Source organism: Perissodus microlepis, chromosome 5 (assembly GCF_051167445.1).
Source record: "Perissodus microlepis isolate ML-2025 ecotype Zambia chromosome 5, ASM5116744v1, whole genome shotgun sequence".
NCBI classification, from domain to species: domain Eukaryota; kingdom Metazoa; phylum Chordata; class Actinopteri; order Cichliformes; family Cichlidae; genus Perissodus; species Perissodus microlepis.
The window spans coordinates 7293373-7316848 of record NC_140465.1 but is presented as its reverse complement, the minus strand read 5'-3'; the positions used below and the strand labels follow the sequence as shown (position 1 = coordinate 7316848).

The 23476-nt window shown below is 42.6% G+C and overlaps 1 protein-coding gene across 1 annotated transcript; it reads right to left on the bottom strand.

Moving 5' to 3' along the window:
• Positions 1–989: 989 nt before the first annotated feature.
• Positions 990–19758, bottom strand: rybpb (RING1 and YY1 binding protein b). Its single transcript, XM_084927547.1, has 5 exons — positions 19584–19758; positions 18847–18972; positions 4822–5127; positions 4635–4733; positions 990–4302 (listed from the first exon to the last, which is right to left on the bottom strand). Exons 1-5 carry the CDS (start codon positions 19607–19609, stop codon positions 4053–4055), a joined length of 807 nt encoding a protein of 268 aa, XP_084783673.1. The 5' UTR covers positions 19610–19758; the 3' UTR covers positions 990–4052.
• Positions 19759–23476: the final 3718 nt, after the last annotated feature.

The window sequence follows — 23476 nt, the reverse complement described above, 5'->3', positions numbered from 1 at the left end:
TTCCTGGAAGACCCGTTTTACCACCACAAACTCCAAACTTGTACAGAGAGGGAATATAAGGTGTGTGCTTAAAACCCACTCGAATTTCATGTGGAGTTCATGGAAGCGCTGGTCTCTAGTTACGCGTGAGCAGTTTTCAGTTTCCAAGCCTGAAGGCAGCACCATCACGTGAGGACAGAGACCAGGAGAATATTTGCGTGCATGTGTTGTATGAAATCATACCTCAGGCCAAGACTATCAAGCGGATTTCTGCTGTAATGTCCTGAAGCATTTAAGGAAGAACATTAAACAACAAATTGTACTGGGGTGCGCGTCATCTTAGGCAGTGTGTGAGTGCATTGGAGTTTCTTGGCCACACCACTGCTACGTTCACTCTCTTCCTGCTGGACTTGCCAGATTTGCCTCCCTGCAACTTTGTCTGCTTCTTGAAGATAAAAGGAAGCTGGAGGATTCTGAGACAACGGAGGCGACACAGTGCAGAGGAACAAGTTAACAAGGAAGATGCTGGCTTTCCACAGGCACATCTAAAGATAGCACCAGCACTGAAAACGATGATCTTTAATGGCAGACTGGCCAATATTTAAGTTTGGTATGGTTAATGACTTTTAGGCATTTCTCACATTTAAAAATGTGTTCAAAGAGCCAACATATTTCTTTGTCCTTTCTCAAGAAATTCCAATCAACTCGATATTGCCACTCTTCAGAGTTTGTAGAGTGCTTTGGTCCCGTCACGTGAACAAACTAAGATCTGCTGACGTTTGCTCAAACTTGCATGAAAGGCTTTTTTTTTTTAATGCCCAGTAAGTAAAAAACTGAATAATCACTAGATTAGTAAGTAATGTAATGAAATCTGATTACTGACTTAAGGAAAAGCAATGTCGTGCATTTGCTGTAACATAAGCACTGCAACGTGACTACAATGCTTTGTAACCCCGAACACTGAATGCGAACAGTATCGTAAAAAGGACACAGAACAGCCAGAAAATAGATAACTTTAACAATTTTATTTGTGAAAAACTACAAGCAAAATTCATAAATAGACATTTCTATTTGAAGCAGAGGAAAATGATCGGGTTAGCCTATAAGCGCAAAGTCGTGCACATGCCAGAAACATGTATTAGTTCAACATTATAAGCTAGACAAGGAGCTGTGATCTGCTGAAAATGCTGAGTACATTTCCACACCAGGAACATAATGTGACCATTTCACAAGGGAAAACAATGACACATCAGCTATAAGTTTAAAAAAAAAAAAAAAAAAAAAAAAGAAAGAAAGAAAGAAAAAACTAAAACTGGATTAAACAAAGAATGGATTATTGTTCTCTCCCTACTTTTTTTTTAATTTTTCTTTTAAACAGAGCAATAACTTTAAAAGCATTGTACAAGACATCGTTATAGGAAGAAATGAGTTTGTATAATACACGTAATTGGAATTCACGGTTAAGGTTATACAGTCAGTAAACAAGCATTCTATATTTGGGTCTGACAAACAAAGCTAAAAAATGTAACCATCTTTACACAGTAAATTAAGGTTACTGGTCGCACACAAGAACAGAACTGCTTGCGCGGGAAGGAAACAGGAAACAAAAAAAGACTTCAGCTCCAATGCCAGTATTCATAGTGTTTGCTTTTGCACCTTTTTAAAATTCTATATACAAGCAATAATTCATATACTCAGCAAATGGCCCATTTGTCAATAATTTAACCATGAATCCTTTCTGTTGGGAGTACTCAGTCAAAGTGAATGTGGTTGCAGATAAGGCAGGTGAAAAGATGGCTTTTTAGGCCCATTTCTAACCGATTGCATTACAAAGCAGGGTTTCATTCTCTGTAAAAATTGGACAAAACATTTCCCCTCTGACCAGCAGTCCCACTTTTTTTTTTAAAGTTCTATTCACATTGCTTTTCCTCACTTTGAACACTGATTCCATATTTGTATGCAATAAAGTACATAATTACATATTAACCATCGCTCAGAAGCAGAAAAAAATAAACACATCTCCTGGACTGACAACACACATGATTATCATCCCTACGTGTGACTCTGGAAAGCGTTTGAGTGTACACAGATCAAATCCTGCCCCTCACTTCCTAGGAGGGTTTTTTAGTTTTGGGGTGGAGGGGGGGTAAAGGAGGTGACGGTTACCTCTCGTAACCTGGCTTTTAGTTGCTCTGGGAGCGGCTCAGTTTGTGAGCTGGGGCCTCCGTTAGGGGAGCTGCATGTACAATGGTAGTCCAGCAGAGCGAAGAGGGGCTCGCTAAGGCCAAAGTCTTAAGACCCAGAGCTCTTCCCACGCCCACACTGCTTCTCACTGTGTGCACGACGAGGCAACATCCACCACTGCGTGTGGAGCTGTGGTTTTCCCTCGACTCCGCTCACAGCATGATGACCTCTGCCCCAATTTAGCCACGCACAAAGATGAGTGGACAATAAGAACACCATTTACATGGATTATATTAGTCTTTATTTAAACTGTTATTCATCTCACACATTAGATAATTGCATTTCAAATTGTTATTCATCTGTCTATGTATCATGTCATTATGAAATTCCTTTGGTCCTTCAATAAATAAAACTAAGATATCATATACACATTTATTCTTTATACAATTTCATACAGTTAAAAGGAAATTATGTTGGTCTAGTATCAGCTAAGGTGAACGTGAATTAAAACCCTTAAATAAGCCTTGCTGCATTAAAATTGAAAGAACAATTGTCTTCTATTTAACTACTGCAATATTGTTTTGCCTTCAATGACAGGAGTCTTAAATTAATACAAATAAAAACAAGTCAATTGAATTGTCAATCTTTGTAAATTGTTCTCGTCTCTGCACTCTGTTTTCTGGGTGGACTTCAGGACCACAAAAAAAGAAAAGAAAGAAGGTGGAGGAGGAAAAACAAAATAAAATCGACTCACAACAGCTTGACACAACAGGTCTATTTTTACAGTTCAATATGGTTTTACCAAGTGGAACTGCTTTTAACCATCATTCAGTCACAACAGAAAATGCTCTGGCTCCTCACCAGCTGAGAGGACAGCTCTGCCTTCAGCCAGAAAACTCAATATTTAAGTACCAAATGCAGAAAAATATTGACAGCTTTTAGTGTTTTACACAACAGCCTACACTGTACAGTTAAAGACATAAGATACTGTATAAGAGATCTGCTATAGCATACTAAATCATAGACAATCTAGTTGAAAAAGTCAGGTGTCTGAACTTTAGGTGACCTTCTTCTGATGCACAATGACCTGTACAGAAAAAGTAGATGGACCTGGAGGTCCCGACAGTGTTCAGCGAGACAGTGTTGTTGAGAAAAGTGAATGAGAATTTGATTCATCAGCACTTTGTCACATTGAGCGAATGGGCAATCCCAGATCTGCAAAACCGCTTCACAGTGTATCTAGCACCAGTGTGTGTATGTGTGTGAGTGTATATGTGTGTTGTATCTGACGTGTGTGTGTGTTGTCCTATTGTTTTCAGACTGTAGTAAAAACACTGAAGGAACAATCGATCTGCAGAGCTACACAGCAAAGCTTCAACATAAAAAGGAGAATATCAAAGTATACAGGTGCAACAGGTAATAAATAAAGGTAATAATAGTTTTAAAGTTATTAAAAAAAGTGGTGGTTATTGTGCCCAGCGGAGAATTCTTCTTTACAAAAACAAAACAAAACAAACAAACAAAAAAAGTTGACTTGGCCTCACATCCACGTACAAATATAAAACAATACATACAAGTGTCTGGATGCTACTGGGGAGGGGGTTGAGGGGAAGGAATGAGGGTGTTATTCCGTGTAGGCCACCTCTCCTCGCCTGTGCCACAGGTGTAAACACGAGGGATATTCGCCAAGCGGGGGCGCTTGTTTTCCGTAAAAGATGGCACCTCACTGTTCCTCTTAGCATCCAGGGGAGATCGTGGAATGAAGGCGGGTCGGCGATGGGAAAAGGTGAAATCCCTCCCCCTGTGGGATCCATAGTGTCCAGAAACATGGGAAAAGGGGGGAGCGGTGCAAGGGTGGGTCATAGGTGGTGGAGGATGGCAGCGGGACCTCAGAACGATTCGTCGTGCCCCACAGAGAGATCCCCTTTTGGGGTGGAGGCGCGTGACGAGCCCTTGTCCATGCTCTCGGAGCCGGAGCTCTGGTGCTGCTGTTCGGAGCCCGCGCTGGATGTGACGGTGGATGAAGATGTGGAGGAGGAGCGGGTCTTCTCCTTAAAGTCTGTTATGATCACCGTGACGTTCCCTACGGTGATAGCCAACTGCTGGGCAGTACTCCGGTCAATGTTCTTCAGTTTGGGCCTGAGGAGAAGAGAAGGAGAAAAACTAAATATTAGTAGTCACAATTGCCAACTACAACATGTGCATCTCAGCAACAACAATGGGAGGCTTCCAGCACTGTGGGGGTGGTTACACTAAATTGCTCAATTCATCGGGTGACACATGCACAGTCAGAACAAGTGCATCAAAAGTAAGAGTGGGCGTTTAGTGTAAAAGATCATTTGTGAATCAGCTGAGCTTTCCCACTAACCTTGTGCTAGATGAGTTTCTCTGACCAGAACTACTGCATAGTCATACAAGTTAAACCACGTGCTCTGTGAAACACATGCAGAGCAGGGGAGTGGGCTACGCACCTGGAAATGTGAGAGTTCTTGTTGGTCTTGGTTGCTGATTTGCCAGACTGTATGCTGTGTTTGTCACTGGGTGAACTCTGATGGCTGTCAGATTTGGGTCTGGAGGAAAACAAACGCACACAAGTAAGGATTGATATCAGCACCACTGCAGGCATGCAGAAACATGCGCTGTGATTCGTACGCTGACCTGGTCTTTTTGCTGCTGGGCTTCTTCGTCAGAGCTGGGCTGATGTCCTTCTCTCTGTCGGGTTTGTCTTTGATTGGCTGCTCCTTGTCGCTCTTTTCCTTCTCAGGAGTGTCTCCCTCTGGCCTCACTCTCTCTGGACGTTCGACCTGTGGGCGTCCTTCTCCGTTGGCTCGCTCTCCTTCACCCTCCGGGCGCTCCTTGTCTATGCGCTCGCTCCTCTCTCTCCGCTCCTTCTTGGGTGGGGGAGGCATCGGGTATTGCTGAGCCACCTGCTGGGCAACCAGCTGGGAGTTGATCCGGGGTTTCCTGTGGAGGAGATCCAAGGCACAAACATGGATTAGCCTTGTAGTAGAGCTGTGAACTGACTTTGGCCACAGACCAACGTGGTCATTCTACAGCTGACAAAAAGAAGCGACTGAACGTGGAGGTCGGGGGGGAGGGGGGGAGGCTTGCTGCTCCCAGCTGCTGCACAGGCAGGTTTGTGCAGCCGCTTCCTGGCGGAGCAGCTCTATTTTAGGACTAATCTCATTAGCTCACGGTCGTAATAAAATGAATGCACAGGATCACAAGGTGGGACATTTGCAGCACGTCACTTAGGTCCTCTAATCTGATTACTGTAGGGTTGGCCCAATTTGTCACAGATTGAGATTCAGCTGGACGTGGTATTGCTGCTCCCTCTCAGTGAGCTCACCAGCAACCACAGAGCCCTTTTTTTATAACTCATTTGAAAACACAAATAATCACAAACCGCAATCTGACTGAGCATTTTTATTCAGCAGAGACAATAAACACAAGGAAGATAAATGTCACAAGCAACTTCTAATTACCCAGAGAGGGAGGTTCACATAAAACAATTTGTTTCTGAAAACATCTTTTCTGTGGTCTCACGCCACAGAACAGCTGAATAGGGAAGTTGTGAGGTAACCCAAAGTCTGAGGGACTGAGCCAAAACACACACCTGCTGCATGATGAACATCAGCTGACAGCATCTGGGGGGGGGGGGGGGGGGGGCACTCGGGGGAGAGGGAAAGATGGCTGTAGTCTTCCAGAGACTCAGCAGAGACCAAACCGCAGCCAGCAACATGGATAATCACAAGCCAGCACTGGGCAAGCGTGGTGAGGAGTAAACCACAAGTACGATCACACACACAAACATGCACTCGAAAAGCTTAGCGTGCAAACAAACAGCCGGGCACAGCTTAATGGCTGCTCAGGGGCCCTTTCAACAGGAACAAGTTCTACTAGTTAGATGTGTATACCCAACCTTTCCAAAACCATTTCTAATCTTGGCAGGAAGTTTCTTTCTTTCTTTCTTTCTTTTTTTTTTGCAACAATACTCCAGCAGAGCAGAAGGCAGCCCTCATCCCTTGACCTCTGACTGCTTTAGTAAACCTGTGGCCACGGAGTGAGGCTTGAAAGTTGTAGAAACTCTGCTGGTCCAAGTATCAGTCCAGACAAACAAGGGTTACTGCTGGAAAATGAAGCCGTAGTGTGTCAGACTGTTTTAAGTGGCTTGCTGTAGAGAGTGGTTTTCAGACAGCAGCTTAAGTGGCAGGCCTCAGTGTTTCAATTTAGCTATATCATATTGCCACTCCTGTTACTCTTGTTTCTGCACTTAAATCCTTGCACATCTTTCACAATTGAATCTCCGCTCTCAAAGTCTCCCAACCTTTTAGTGGCCCGCTGCTTATAAACTCAGAGCTGTGTCCATCTTTTCTGTTTTTTTCTGCTGATTCGCTCCCAATCCTCAACTGCTCCATCAAGCTCGTTTATTCTCCTCCTGCTGTGAACTATTACAGAGTGAGAAGGAGAGGGTGGGGACCCGCAGCTGATCAGAAGACAATCAATTGGGGTATAATAGAGCATCATGTTGTAATGCTTGCACTACATTCCAATCAATACAGCAGCTGTGCTGAATGCTGATGAGCCCTGGGCTGTTGATCCAGGATCCATTAGCTGCTGTGGTTCTCTGGAGCCCGTTTTCTTTCCCCTTCTACCTGCTGCCCCTGTGTGTGGCCTCGTTTTGGGAGTGTTCTGTGGGTGAAAATTAAAGCTGGGAGAAATCTCATCTTTATAATTGCCAACCCTATCCTATTCCCATCAAAGAGATCCCAATTCCACTTTAATTTGGAGTAATTACTTCCTGTGCTGAGTATGAGAGGTCCTAATTGGAAAAGCCAAACTAAACTCAGCAAAGCTTTTAAATACAGAGTGATGAATTTAGTAACTGCAGTAATGGACGTGTACCCTGACACTAGATGTTGTGTGTCACATCTCCAGGGAGATAAAGCGTAATGTTCGATGACATTAACATGAATTCCTGGCATAGGATTTTCCTTGTCCTGTCCCGATGAAATAACGTGGTTCTCTCTATGGGAATTCAACAGATCTCTGGAGTGCCTCATTCAGTATCATCATCGTGCTGGAAATGTGCACAGCTAACAAAATATGAGAACGTATTCAAGGTTTTCACTCAACCACATAAAAAAAAATAAATAAATAAAAAATCTACTTCTTTAACCCACCGCCACGAGTAAACAGACAGGATCCAACAGGACCAGATATCATTCTTTGTGGCAGCCAGTGCTGTGAGTCAAGGAGGTGGTGAATGAGTGAGTGACTGATAAGCCCATTGCAGAATTGATGCCCTGGTCAGAGCTTGAGATTTGTGTCGACAGCACTGGTGACAGCAGAAGCCGTCCTGCTGGTTAGCCGGTGATTCAGTGCCAGCTGTAAGTCAGCCACGAGCTGTTGCTGGCATGACAGAGCCACTGCTCTCTTTACCCCATTATTTATTCACTGACCATACATCGTGACTTTGCACACTGCTGCTTTGTGGCTCATTAACACGGCGTTCTGCATGACACTACGGTGTGTGCTACTGGATTTCATGAAATAATAGAGGCCCTGAAAAAGTCTCCTGCTTAAAAACCATTACGGTTCATTACTGAATTATTCCACATTGTTGAACATGGGAGTGTACTAATTAAACTACAACACCGCTAAAATTACTTTTACAAGTGAATATCCAAATCAAATAAGAAGCATCTATATAGCACAAAGGAAAATGGATACTGGGAGTAGGACCAAAAGTAAACCCCAGGGTCCAATTGCAGAAATTGCTCCAACCTCCCACTGCTGCCAATATATTCCTGGTAAAGTGTGTGTGTGTGTGTGTGTGTGTGTGTGTGTGTGTGTGTGTGTGTGTGTGTGTGTGTGTGTGTCGGTGTCAAGTGTGTAAAGCCTGCTGTTGAATCATTTCCCACTGTGAGGGCTTACAGCATATTACCTCCCCTTCACACAACAATAGGCTGTGATTGACAGCTCCTCCCATGCTTGCCTCCAAATTCCACAGACCGGGGGGGAGGGAGGAATGGGGAGCCTCCCTCTACGGGATGCCCTGAAATAACTATCATCATGCTTAAAAGCTCCTAATTCAGTCAGACTGACACCCATAGTTAGACTGCTCCACTCAGCCTGAACTGTCACAGAGGCAGACACACCCCTGCTCAGCTGGTGCTCTCACTGGTCAGGAGCAGCCGATACTTGCCAGCCAGGAGCAAAAGCTGAGGCTGCTATTTCAGAGGCAACTCTTTCTACAGAAACTAAAAACAATGAGCCTGAGCACTTCACAGAGAGAGACTAATGAAGAGAGGGAATGAGCGATGGAGAGTGCGATATACAGACAGACACAGAGAGTGAGAGAGAGAAGGAGGAAAGCCCTCATTAACACAGCTCTTTTATTTGAAGTGCTGTGGAGGACAAGCAATTATTTCCTTCCAAACTGAGTGAAAGCAGCGGCAGACAGCTGAGCGAAGAGGAGAGAGAGAGTGAGACAACTAAGAGACAACAGAGTTCTTTGGCCAAGGCCAGCCCGCTAAAGAGCCAGACTATTAAACGTCACCCACTCCCTCATTCACATATCAGCGCAGCAACAAGGGGGGCTTCCTTTTCTTCAGTGATCTACAAAGTTGTTCTGCAACTTGAATCCTACATACATTCATGGCCAACCTGAGTTTCTCCACTCACAGCTGAAAGACTAGAGAGCCTCAGCCTGGAGCACATGTTTCAGATCCTGCATCTGAGAATGTCACGGGCTTTTAACATCTCGATCAATGGAAATCACACCTTGTTTTTAAGTAATCGATTGTCCCACTCTGTTAACCTCATTATTCTAAATGATTCACAAACACAATTAAGAGGCTGATATTTGCTACACGTTAAATCATATTATTCTAGTTATTTTATACATAAATGATAATAGACCCAGAACCAACCAGATGTCGAAGGCATATCTTTATGTGCTTTTATAAAAATAAAAACTACATCAACTGGTTATCCCAGCACTATAACCACAGAGTAATAACCAACAGGCTTCAGGTGCTGAGCAACAAATTCCAATAATCATCCTGTGACATCACCTTCACGTTGTGATGGGAGAGGAGGCTTCGAACTAGTATGGTATGAGGATAGCTGCTGCAGCCAAAGCATATTCAAATATGCAAATTACAGGATGTTCACACTCAAAGTAGCTGAGTTAGTATACAGGTTTCTGATGATATGACTGTAGTATACAAATTGCTTGCAAAGTTTTATTCATTAGTTTATTTTTTTTTTTGGACAACCCCTTTTAACAAAATGCAGCCACACTGACAGGAAAAAAAAAATCTTGTGCTCCTTCCAAAATGAAAAGTAACACATTCATCCTGCAAGGCTCCATCCGTTTTCTTCTTGTGAAAATGAGAAGGACAACTGTCTGACTAATAACAGCTTATGACAGCATACTGCCAAGTAATCAACCCCAAGACCTGGAAATTATAGCCCTACTGATGCTCTACATGCACACATATTTCTCAGCAGTTCCTTTATGCTTGGATCTTTCTGTAGACTGTGTTTGCCACCCCTGACTAGAGTAAGCACAGGCCAAGAGGTGACAGTGCTGCCATGAATGTGGTTACTATAAAGGTGGTGATTTGTCTGCAGTTTCTCAGTCTGTTGTTTAATGCTCGTCAGTCTCTCTAGACTTTCTATGACAAGCAGTTCATGGGACCTGCCTACTAAACTGTTTGGTCTAACTGCTAATAAGATTTTCTCTGAAATGATGCATAAAGTGGTATTTTCATGTCTAAGGTGATAAGGTGAAAAAAAGTCATAATTCCTGTGGATTGCATGTTATTCATCTATAGCACATCCCACCATTATATTTAAGGAAAGTTAAAGCAAATTCAAACATAAAATCTATCAGCAAGATTTTTTTATTTTAATCAACGGCCACTTTGTTTGGCTGGAAAGAATTTACTTTAACTAGCAAATAATTCCTTCAGGTAAAAGAGAAAAAAAAACATTTACAAAAATGTGTAATAAATAAGCAAAAGTACAGGGCGACAGCTTCAGATTTCAGAACAAAACCCAAAGACGTTCAATGCTTAGCACTTATTAAAGTCACCTCATGCTTTATAGCGTTCTTGTTCCGCACAGCTGCCCCCATTGAGCACTGCATGGTACCACATGAACCAGAACCCAACCTGCTACAGGTTAAGACGGGAACTTCAACTCACAGCAAATCTTTCAGAGGTTCTGAAGCAGTGAAGTTTTCAGTAACCAGACTGAGACCGACTGAAGAGGCAGCTGACTAAACACTGATCAGAAAATCTATGCAATCACTAAAAATGGCATTTTCAGTCTAAATAATCACAAGATCTGTCACCAATTGCAAAATATGTAGTTTTCCTTAGTTGCTGTAGTAAATCCAACTGTTGGATCACACATCCCTGGAAGGCTATTCCCCTTAAGTTTCACAAAGAACGTGACTTTTGACCTTACAGATTTATCAAAAACATGACATTAGTATCATTTATCAGCAGAAACTGGAAATGGGCGGCGCCTCCCTGCCTGCGAGTACAAGTGAACCTTGGTGCCAAGAACACCTCTCTCAAGGCGTTTCTGAGATATTGCATTGACAAGAATGATCAGCAACCTGAAAAATAATGCCTTCGGCTCACGACACTCTTGCATAAATATGTGAAAGTGGGACACTGAATATAATTTGATGCCTTTTAATATAGCTGCATAGCCCACCATGGTAAAGAATGTGTGAGAAACACTGGCCTTAACTGACCCAAATCCAGTATGTACCTTATTTAATGTGAATTTAAATTGAGAAATTACATATACAAATTCCACTGAAGTGCAGAGCTTAGGCTCCCAGTGATGAAATTTTGCACCTGAAGAGACTGGAGCAGTGCTGTCACCTCCAGCCATCCATGGGTAAAGTAATGTGTGTAAGTGAGTGCTGCAGAGGCCGAAGCACCTCAAGAAGAGCCTGGGGCTATAGCACTTCTCAAATCATTCTCACTGCCCACCAGAAGCATTAAGCATTCAGCCCTTCATCTGCTCCTTCCACTCAGGATTTTGAGGGCTTAATGTTCGAATCACTTCTTCACTTCTTGTCTCCACCACAAACATCTTAAGAAAAAGCAAGCAGCCAGAAATAGTATTTTTCCCAGTGGTAGCTACCATATAATGCCATATCATATCAGTTAAACTACAGGCTACAAACAATCACAAGGAACTATGATTCAACAACCCACTTGTTTTTCAGTCAGCTTTTACTTGACTCTAGCTTGTGTGTGTGTGTGTGTGTGTGTGTGTGTGTGTGTGTGTGTGTGTGTGTGTGTGTGTGTGTGTGTGTGTGTGTGTGTGTGTGTACAAGCAAGTGTTCAGATTTGAACATGACTGAATACAGTGAATACCTGTTTTTATTCAGTTTACTTAAAACTACTTTTCAGTTCAACTACTTTTACATTTCACACTTTGTGTTAGCACATAAAGCATAACTAGTTTTGTTTGATTATATTAGAAAAATAAACACAGAGAAGACAATAAAAAGGGAGGAATAAAACGTTCCTGGAGAACACTGTGATAACTGTTAATAACATGACCACACAGACAACTGCCCAACATTATTTAGCTAGCGTAATGATATTTTACGGCCTGCAGCTACAATCTGAAATTACACGAAGAGCAGTAGATATGAAATGTTAATTATTGATTGTTAAGCTGGAACATACAGACTTTCTGATTCACAACTAGGAGATAAATTAGCACACAAGTCCAATTAGACATGCATTAAGAATAAGGCTGCCTGTTTTTGGCAAAAAAACATAAATGCTATTATATAGCACAATTTTTCATAAACTTAAAATTCAGGCAGTTACTGATGTTTAAACAATTCTCTAAATATAATTAAAATGAAAAGTAAATGAATGGATTATGGTTGCAGAGAGCTTTAGGCCTGGATTAGCAGGTCTTTTTGACAGTAAAGAGCATCTCCTAAGAGCAACTGCCTATCCCACCCAATCTGCTTCTGTTATGGGGAGTCTTGAGGGTAAAGACAGGAATGACGAGAATCCCAGGCTACAAAAGGCTTGTGTTCCTCAGGAGACCTGCACTGTAGCCATGGGGCAAGAGAAAGAGATGAGCCGGCAGCCAACTGTCGCGCACCGCTTAAACTGGACTGCATGAGAGACCCTGAGCGATCCAGACACAAAGGCAGCTGCAGGCAGCTACAAATCCTTCCTCGGGTTCAGCTACGAAACCCTGAGAGTTTTACTTCCTCTAGACTCATCTTGTTAACTGAAGGCTCTCTTTCAGTCAGCCTGACTCAAGCTGTAAATAGAGTACGTTTAGACTTTTAAGTAGGGGGCCAAAGTACACCTCTGTGAAGGAAAGGCATGCACTTGATTTATAACAAGCAAAAAAACAAAAGAGCTTTGCAGAAGAAGAAAATCTGTTACTCGGAAAATCAGAGTAACAGATCAGCATTTTTTTTTTTTTCTTGTTTCTTTTAAATTTTAACTTTAATCTATAGCTTAAATTCAAATCAGATTTATCACCTTACTGAAAACTTTAAAAGTGTCCTGTATTTTCTTTTGCTATAAATACCTGAAGATTTGCTGTTTTCTGTGTATACACACACACATATATATGTGTATACACAGTGAAACAAAGAATGCTTTTATTGTGGGTCTGGTCTCAGTTTCAGAACCACAGACATTACCCCCCTAGTTTCTATGAATTAAAAAAAATAATCTACTCATGGTCCTCTGTGGATTTCCCACTGTGTTTCTATCAAATTTTATTAGGTGTTCTATATAGACATTGGGTTCCTTGAAAGCACTGATACCTTTATCCTCATACAACAATAGAACAAGAAATGACATTCTGAGAAGAATTCACTGAAATCACTCCAAGATGTCTCAACTTTTCTCCAACAACTAAGTGTTTTGCACCATGCTGACTGCTGTGGGCATGCATTTCTGCTTCTCCCAACAGCCCAAAGAGAGTCTGTCTGTATACCTTTATGTGTGTTTTAAAAGATAGTATATAATGGACAAATTTAAAGCACAGAAGTCTAATATGTGCAAATAATGCTTTATATTCACTTTAACTAGCCTTTCCATGACTGACCTTTCAGGCTATGAACAGCGAGGCATCAAGCAGACTGACAGCAAGACATTGCAAAAGCACTGAGCACATATGAGCTTCCTCCATCAGCAGCACTGTCACATTACCCTGTATCACTCATTTGTTTTCCTCTCCACCACCTCTCAATCATTCTCTCTTTGCTCTTTTCCCCACTTCCTCGTCACTTTCTCGTCGTCCATTATCCCCCTCCCATCCTCTATAAATCCTGCAGCCTTTAACTACGTCTCTTCCTCACCTCACTTCACCTCTCTTCTGTTGCTTTGCCACGACTGTTACCCGTCAACTGGATCACTGTATCATTACTGCTGTCCTATCATATTCTTACCCATTCACTTTAGAGAAAACACAGCCTGGTTTGGAATTTCCTGAGAGAAAAAAAATCACTGCGCTGCCAAAGGGGACACAACACCTTCACAGCAGGCTTGTGTTCTCCTTGTGTTCTACAAAGGGAACAACAGTTATCAAGCAAAGAAAAACAAGATGTGAGGGAAACCCGACATCAAGAGGGCAAAGGTTCTGCCAAGCACGGCAGCCAGGACTCTTTCTGCAGGATTTATTATGCACTATAACCCGTGGCTTGGCAAGACCAAACAATCAACAAGATCAAACCACTAGTAAGGTAGTCGATTCCTAATTCGCTCTCAAACTCATCATAAAATGTTGCTGTTCTCTTCCCATGGATGAATAGTGGTGCTAGTGGAAATGGAATAGGCTGTCCAGTCTTTCCCTCCCTGGGTAATGATGCGCTTCACTCTACTTTATCCCCCGGAGACTCTTGGCTCAGTGAGCACATCCCCCTTACAGCCAAACCCCCTCTCTCTTAATACACACACATAAATGTCCAGACATGACGCTCCCCTTCTGTCCCTTTACTGGTCCGTTTCTCTCCTGTCCTCTCCTTCTCCTTACTTACACTTAACAACTCCCCCTCTCTTTGTCCTCACATGCTTTCATTCCTGTATTTTCAGAGGACTCCTCGCTCCCTCACTGTCACAGTCATTTGCGTGCCTTGTCTTTTTCCTGAATGGGAGGAGCCCCTGGATTCAACAGCTCTCTCAACATTTCTCCGTTTTGTCAGATTGCCAAATTGGCTATTGTATTTAATCACTCACACTGCCAAATCCCATGAAGTAATTAAGAACTTTTAAATCCGGCAATTAACATGTAAAGATTAGGGCTACCCGCTCATGCTCAGGGCTTTGGTGCAGATGCTGATAATGCTGGATAAGCAAAAGCAGTTTTCTCTGAGTGGGGGCTGCAGTGGGGGCTTGTGCGAGGGAGTGCGGATATAAATTGAGCGCCCTCTTATGTAATTCCATTATTCCAGACAATCTGCCTTAATGTGACAGTGCGAAAATCCATGCTTTATAATAACCATTTCGTCATAGCATAAGACAGACAAAACACACAGAGACACATGCAAACGCACTGACATAATTAAATGTGTGTGTGGGGGGGGTGTCATATTTTTAGCTAAATCAAATTAAAAGAAAACATTAGGAGTGTTCAAAAGAGTTTACATTTTAGGCTAAATACCTGGCTACTAGACTCAAAGATATTTTTTACTTGGAACGCATCACAAAGGATGAAATTTTTAATTACAGTGCTATACTTTCTTTACTTTCATGCTTTAACTTGTCCATCTGCAGTCGCTGCGTTTTAACTAGACTTAACCCAAATTGAATATTTTCTTTTAAAATGATTCATTAGAGTTTGAGAATTAACTTGTAAGACCTTTGAAAACTATTTTTAAAGGTTCAGGTTCTGCCGCCTTGCTTGAGTCTACGCATCAAATAAGCTGCACATTTGCATTTAAGCTTTTTTTAAACCAAAACGCAGTACTGCATTTTGCTTACGTGTCAGAGACACCCATTTATCCTGTTTTATACAAAGCAGAGATGAAAGCTGCTTGAAATGGTTGACTACAGAGTGGAGATAACAGCGCAGCAGTCAGAGACTGAGGTACCTCAAGACTTCCTGTGATCTCCACCATCAATCAACTTTAGAGGGCTCCTAATGGTTTCTCTCTAGGCCCCGGGGCTGCCAGAGGTACATACCAAACACAACCACAAAGCAAACTGATGCACAGCAACACAGTGTCACATTCACACAGTGATCAGGTTCAGATGCCAGAAACATTTAAATATGATAGCGGCCACCACAAGGGATGCTAATGCAAGACCTACTCCAATTACCAAAGGAGCGGGCACTGAATGCCGAGGCTGAACACCCGGGCTGTTTGGACTTGTAGATTAGCAGGAGGTCAGGTGCAAAAGCAGGGGTGCTTTTTGTTTAAGAGTCAAGAGTGGCAGAGGGTACATTTAGCCTACTTGGGTATCATGTTTCAACACTGAGCTGAACTGGGTCAACAGGTTCGAGTACTCGACTGGGGAAGACGGGGCCTCTCCCTGCATGCTGATGCCACAGTCTTGCTCTTGTTAATGCACATTTTTGTCTCCATTAGCATGAATCACAGGTGAATATCTCACAGCTAACTACTTTTCCTTTCGCTGTCAGGGGACAAAGTGTGATTCAGGTCACCATCTCCAAATCTGCAAGACCCATGTCACTTGTGTGTCTCCCATCAACACCAGACAGGTGTATAACGAAACATGATTGACACGGCCAGGATTTTTTGTATTAGCTGGTTCAACGAAACCGTAAAACCACATGTGCAATAACATGTATCACAACAGTGACTAATAACTTTGTTAACCCAGGCACTCTTCTTCACTGTCTGTGGGTGCTCACATTAATGGGGCTGTCTTATGCGTCATTTACTCGTCCACAGAAGTAACACAAAATGGATCAACTATGCGTATTTAACAGATTTATAATGAATAGCCTACCCCCCCCCCAAAAAAAAAATGGCAAAAGCCAAGCCAACACTGGTACTGCAAGTAAGGAAAGAAGGCAACAGAGCAGAAAAAAATATTCATACGTAAATATATTTATATCTCCACTCAGTGCTGGATTTTAATTTGTGATTTGACAGCTGCACATTAAAGCTCTGACACTTTCAAACTGACACATTTAAACATCAGTGCATTCAGCTCTAACACGGTCTTATAGCTGAATGGTAAGAGATGTAGAAATCACTAAGGTTTGGGGTTTTTTTTGCCAGATTGTAGCTAAATAATTTCTAGTGATTTATAAATCCTGCTGATAAATAGCCTATAAACAAACTGATTAATTTCTAATCTGTGTTTTATGAGCTGTAATTCCTGCAGTGTAAAATGGACTTGGCAGCAAATTAAAAATCTACATAAACACATATATTATCTCTGAATTTTACACTGAAACTCTGAATATAACCTGCATTGGACCAGGTTGCATGCTCAGCATAAGTTGCTATGGTGATCTAAGCAGGCAAAAGGAGAAACACGTGCATGACACTGAAAACTCCCAACATCGATACTGCTTTGTAGTACAGCCCTCTGGTGTCTGGCTTCGTGCACACTGTGAGGATAGGATGCATCAAATTCAACAGAATGAATTATTCTGATACTGGATTCCCAGACCCCCCAGACTCAAAACGTAACTAGGAAATAGATACTTTGTTAGCTGGTTACTACCTGTTGTACCCAAACATATTCAATAACAGAGAATTTTGTGACTGACCAGATGTTGATGGCCAGGACACAGAAAAGGAACTCTATATCGTGGAAAGAGTGAAAAGAACCAGCTTATGCACAATCACCCTGCGCAGAACAAGCTTTTTCAAACTTGCTTTAAAACACAATCATGTCACACTGACTGAATAAATCAATACCCAGCTTCGCTCATCTTGTAGCAAACACAAACTGGCGATCCAAATCAAACTTCAGCAGCGAGGAGCTCTAATTAGCAAACACGTGTGTCCTCATGCATAAACACACATCCAAAGTAGAGCCCCAGATAAAAGCAGCAAGACAAACATCCACACACAGCCTTAAGTGTAAATCATTTAGCTGAGAGCATTTTGCTTCGTCCCGAGCTTTGCCGGAATACATCAAACAGTGAAGAAAAAGATGGCTAATTAGTACTCATTAGAATAAGAGGCAGCCCCACAACTACACAGCTGCATTAATCAAAGGTTAACTATTCAGATCAAACAGGAATGTGTGACAACCACACCGATGATGTCATGCGCTTTACCAAATAGAGAAAACTGGACTGTTGCCAAAGCTTGGTAAATGGGGATGGAACAGGAAGGCTATGACACACTTGTCTCCGCTTCCTGCTTTCATACAGCGTGCTCAGCCTACATCATCAGCTGTGGTCTTAAACTACACGCTGCTGGGAAAAAAAAAGATCAGGGGGGAGGGGAGACTTACAATTAAGATCGGGCTCAATCTTTTGGATTCTCAGCAAACCAGTCTAGTGTTTTCTCCCCATATGTGCCAGGAGTGTCAGACAAGCCGCTTATGGTAAACCACAGCTGTAAAGGTTAGAATGCAAGGGAACTTGTCAACAAACCCACAAATGACTCATCTGTCTCTCCATTACCACTATGCGACTGGTGACATTAGCACACAAACACAGGTCACGGCGCACGCAACTTATCATCAAAAACATTCCCCAGAACAGAAAGAGTAGGCGTGAGTATACACAAAAACGAAAGGGAATCCCGTCAAGAAATTCAAGTTACACAATGATTGCATCTCAGTTTCCCATAAAACAATGCCTTCTGCTGACATCACAGATTTTATTCTGAGTTAAACTTAGGGGAAATGTCTGGAACACTCACACAAACCCCGTTACTATAAATGCTGACATTCATCTAGAGCAATATCTGAGAGCAGATTAAGGAGAAATAAAACAAGTTTGACTTCTGGTTAATAATTTACATGTTTTAGACTGATAAATATGATTTTCGAGACACAAGGCCATGCTTTGAAATCAGAGTGCCTTAAACTACTTGGCACAGGCAGTAAAAAAAAAGTCTGTTAAGACTTTTGAAATGCCAAAAAATCATGTTTAGTTTGCATCCAAACGCCAATCATAACCACAAAAATAAACTTCCCATCAGTCTCAGGCTCAATAAATCCGACTGTGTGAGTGTTAAATGACAATCTGCAATCCTACAGGTAGGTGAAAGGCGCGCAGACACATACGCAATTCACCTTGTTTGACTCGATAGGGGGTTAACAAGAGAAAAAAACAAAAAACAGCTCCTTCGATGTTGTGGATGCATCGTAGCTGTACAGCTATCATCAAGGACGGTCCCTCTTCCCCACCCCACCCCCTTTGGCTGGTGAAGCACGCAGCCTACCTAGACGGATGCATTAAAAAAACGCGAAATACAATGTTTAGCACGCATAAGACGAGAAACTACAGATAATCCAGACAGCGGCGGGATGTGTTTGCAAAGACTGTCCATCAACAAGTCCCCATTCACTCACGGACAAATAGGCTGTCGATCAAAGTTGTCATTCCCATAAATTGCGATGCAATGCTGCTGCAGCCAGGCAAGGCAAGGCAAGGCAAGAGGAGGAGGAGGGGGAGACGAGACGCTCAGACGAGTGGGAGAGCGAGGGAGAACGAGAGCTACGTTACCTTGTGGATGTGCCCTTCCTCACATCGCAGATGCTGCATTTGAAAGCCTCGGCGGTGTTCCTGAAGGTACAGACGCTACAGTCCCAGTAGCCGTCATCAGCGGTTTGTTTGGCTTGTCTTTTTGGCCTTACAAACGACACAAATGTTAAGGTCAAGTTAGTTTCTGAAATACCACAGATATAATTCACGAATAAACAAGAAAGGGGATTGTGACAAACAGAGCGCGTTGTGTAATAAACGAGCTCCTCAGCAAAGCCCGGGGCATGGTGGTGTTGTCATTAATATTGGGTTCGAGTCCCGGCAGTTAGAGCTCCTTGGTTCATAAATCTCCACAGCGGCGGAGCGAGCGACTATCCACAACGTCCGATTGAATCGCCAGCTAGGCTAGCGGGCAGGCAAGCATTGCTAAAAATTTCGGCATCGAAGCTTAGCATGTCGGCTAACAAAACCAATATCAAATAATGCCCATTTCGACATTGACCCTGCAAAAGGGTTCGTCGAGACGCAAGAGCGTTTCAGGGAATGCCAGGCGTATCCTCGGAAAAAATTCCCTTTGTCTGTTAACTGACTGGGCTGTAAAGCAGCGAGTAGCCGCCATAGTGACTGCACTATTCTAGCTAGCTGTGGCATACCAACTGAAAAAGGGAGAAACGATCCCCGTGTGAGAGAAACGCATCCAAATATCGAGCTCGAAACGCGCAAAACAAGTCGAAATCGACAGCGAGCGGTCGCATTACCTGGTAGGGCTCTTTTTGTCACCCATGGTGAAGAACAGTCCTCGAAAATAAGAAGAAAAAGGGCCTCCTTTAATTGTCAGTGAGTGTAGTATGGTCCTGGTAGAGCCGCTGTTGAAGCTGTTGGCAGACAGGCTCCACTCAGTGCTGGCTCGAGGCACGGCACAGCGACTGACTGCACTTCAGCACGTGACCAGCAAACAGCCAATCACATCTTCCATGGGTTTAAAAGTCTGGCTTGGATATTTAGTAGCTATTTTAATAACTACTACAGATATTTGACAGACCGCTCCTTTACCCACACACATACATATCTACAGATTGCAGTGTTGCAGCGCTGATACAGCTTGCAACCCTTGTGATTAAACAAACATACACAGAACTTGTAAAGCGCATTAAAAGCGCTTCAGAAGTTAAATGAGGAAAGAAACAATACAGGGAAACACAAAAGAAACGGAAAGAAACGTTACACTGAAGCTATTCACAGAAAAAAACATATATATACGACATAGGTTTGCCAAATAGACAAATGTGTGTTTTTTCTTTTTTCTTTTCTAATCATGTCAACAATTTGATATTTGCTCCATTTCAATCAGTTTAGCTTACAACTTCACCAGGACTGCTTGCTGATATCTGAATGAAGAAGCCCAGGTACGTGCAGGTGAATCTCCATGAGCACGCAAACATCATCACGTAATTAAGCCCTACACTTAAACTCTATAAAAAGTGTTTTCACATACATTGTGTCCACTTAAATGTGCACTGTTTGTCACAAAAAGCAATGCTCTTGCATTTAAAATACAAGAACATCCACTGTGAATAGCCACATTTGATCATTCAGTCTCATGGACCGTATTACTCCTCATCAGAAAATGCCTAAGTGGGAAAGTTACTGTTTACTCATGCAGGCACAAGTAACTCTCCGGGTCTCCTGACTGATTCTAAACTATACAAAGACACAGAATCCTTATACAAGAGAAACTTTTATTCACTGTACCCTCCCGGCTCTAACAGGCTGCATCCTGGAATGTGCTGGAGCAAGCAGTGCACCTCTTGCGTGCCTCCACTCTGCCCAGGACAAGGCTCTCTGTGGGGGAGGCCAAGCGTGAATCATGTAGGCTCATTAGCTGCTCTCCACGACTCCAGGTCCTATTGTGAATCCCTCGCCTTTTCTGTTTGGAGTGAATATCCATGCCTCCACGTTAGTTTGCCCTCCGCCCAGTGATTACCTCTGCTTAGCTCATAGCATGCTGCTCTAATTGAGCTTCATCACGGTGGCCTACTGATAACTACAATTCAGTCAAAACAACATTACGCATTGCCTCGCTGGTTCTGTAATGAGTTCCTGGAAAAAAACTATGTTTTTTTTTTGTTGTTGTTTGTTTTAACTTGCAAGTTATACACCGCTCACTCGCACAGAGTGTAGTGAGTCGAGTTCATTTGTATTCACTGTATGATTCCTTGGAGCAACGTTTTTCTTTTTCTTTTTTGGGGGGGGAAAGACCACAACATTTGTGCAGGCCCAGCTAATTTATTGATACAACACGGATGAAGAGCATATTAAAGGAAGTGTTTAGGAACAGAACATCTGGCCTGAAGGTGAGAGAAGTGCTCTTATGATGCAGATTCTTCCCTCCCTCATCAACTGCAACCTTAAGCAAGGCGCTTAGCATTACTCGCAGACGATTTCACAAAACAAACAGTTAGCCCTCATCCATTATTTATGAGAGGTGAGGAGCCGAGTTTGAACAGCATGGCATTAAGGTGGTGAAACAAATCAGGGGTGAGCTACGCAGAAAGAACTTTGAAGGCATTTTATGATGCCGAGGAGGATGACAGTCATGCCAATCACGCCGGTGCAAAACTGCAAGAAATCTAATTCCACCAGGCTCGAAGAAAGTGCGAATCGCTGTCAGATTGTTGGTTTACCTGCAACTCAGAACTGTTGAGACTCGATCTGACTGCATCCCTCATCTCAAACAAGCACTTTGTTTGAAGCGTGAAGCAGCCTTGAATTCCAATAACTCCAGAGAGCTGCAGAGCGTCTGAGAGTAAAAGATTGGGGTTGTACTGCTTCTAGGCATGAATGTGTAAAATCTGAGTAATGTCTGGTGTTTGGAGGAATCACGGGTTCAGTCTCTGCAGCAGCCAACATGCTCATCAAAAATCATTGCTCTGTGACACAACACACACACAGACACATACACGCAGCCCAAACCCCCAAAGAACGATGTCCATATTGAAGAATTTCACACCTCTTTGTTTACCTCTAACACTAAGAGTTCTTGCCATGGCTGAAATCAATGTATTCTCTATGTAAAAAGGTGGAATGATAGGTTATGAAAAAGTCACTTGTAAGATTTGATGTTCTACTTTTTTGGTGCAAATACTCATCCTTAAAGTGGACTGAATAGCCACGATAGAAAGATGAGGACATGGGATAGAGGGTTAACAGTGCAGTGACCTGTCCACGGTGTACCCGCTCTTTTACACCATGACAGCTTGGATAGGCTTGAGCCCTGCTAGGATCCTAAACTGGATAAATGGTTAAGAAAACGGATGGATGGATAATGGGCACATTTTTGGACCATCTAAAGAGCAAATGGACTGGATCTTATATAGCACTTTTCCACCTGAGCACTCAAGAGTATTTTATACAACTCACTCATTCATATCATTCACCCAAGGACTTTTTTCTACACCTAAGTGCTTTCTTTCTAGCATTCACACGCATTCACACTCCAGCAAAAGCATCGGAGAGCAACTTGGGGTTCAGTATCTTCAAGGATGCTTCGGCATGCAGATTGGAGCAGCCAGGGAGCAAACCACCAACCTTCTGTTTAGTAGACGTCTCTTGTGCTGTTCACAGCAGTGTAAGAGGTTGTACAAATGGAAAAAGAAAGAAACAGTTGTGTCAATTATGACCAAAAAAAAGGAAAAAGCTCTGAATCCTGGCTCTTTTCTCACCTACCAGATAGCAGCCAACCAACTTGTTGAAAATGTGGATTTGAGTGTGGTTTAGAAGCTATTCGTCCAACCAGCCATCACTCACGCGAAGCATACTGCCAAACACACTCATCCAGAAAACTCTAGTTTGCACAAACCTGCTGTTCTCGTTTGTCCTTTTTTTTCCCCCTCGCCACAGTCGGACCTTAACCCGGTGTTGTGATTGCCTAGCTCTAATCTAATCATCATGCAACAGTTTTCCTTTAACCCTAAAGGTTTCTCCATGTTTGAAGTGAACTACTTTGTACAGTGTGTCATCCGACCGCATCTTAAGAAAAAGATGTTTATAGCTGTTCCAAATGGCTCACAGTCAAAAACAGGGTGAAAACCCTGCTGTCAGAGAGAGTGGTGAGACATGATATGCATTTAAACAGGGATAAAAGCATAAACTGTCGGAAGGTTTTTCTCCTCATAGGCATTCACAATATTCTGCCCATTTGGATATGTGAAAAGTGAAAAATGCTTCAGTTCAAACACCAAAATGGGGGTCAGGGATCTCAGATGTTCTGCTATCCAACAAACACAAGAGGAAAGCCTACGGGACACCAAATAGTAGCTGCTGTGGCCAGATACTGCATATAGAGAGAATAAAATAAAAACAACTGGCATGGCTGCAGTAAAACATGTTGAAATCGAATGTAATCCACAGCTTTGCAAAGTGTGTTAGTGGTACCGTTAGGGTGAAGGTGAATGTGTACTATGATGTAATGGTTGGAGCACTGCATGTCAATTCAAGGCTGGACAAGATATCAGTGCACGAGAGAAAAACAGAACAAGTTCTCACTTGTAAAAAAATATTGGAGATGAAGTCCTGTTCACTGAATTCTTAGACTATCCTGCGTGCTTGTGTCACGGTGTATTTAAGCTGAAAGATTAACCTGCATTACACC

What these genes read in the sequence shown, in the direction of transcription:
- rybpb (XM_084927547.1), bottom strand. Translation starts at nt 19,609, where the DNA reads ATGGGTGACAAAAAGAGCCCTACCAG. An exon ending in GACAAAAAGAGCCCTACCAG is followed by an intron (nt 18,973 to 19,583) that starts GTAATGCGACCG and finishes GTCGTTTGTAAG; the next exon opens with GCCAAAAAGACAAGCCAAAC. An exon ending in AAGAACTCTCACATTTCCAG is followed by an intron (nt 4,303 to 4,634) that starts GTGCGTAGCCCA and finishes TCTTCTCCTCAG; the next exon opens with GCCCAAACTGAAGAACATTG.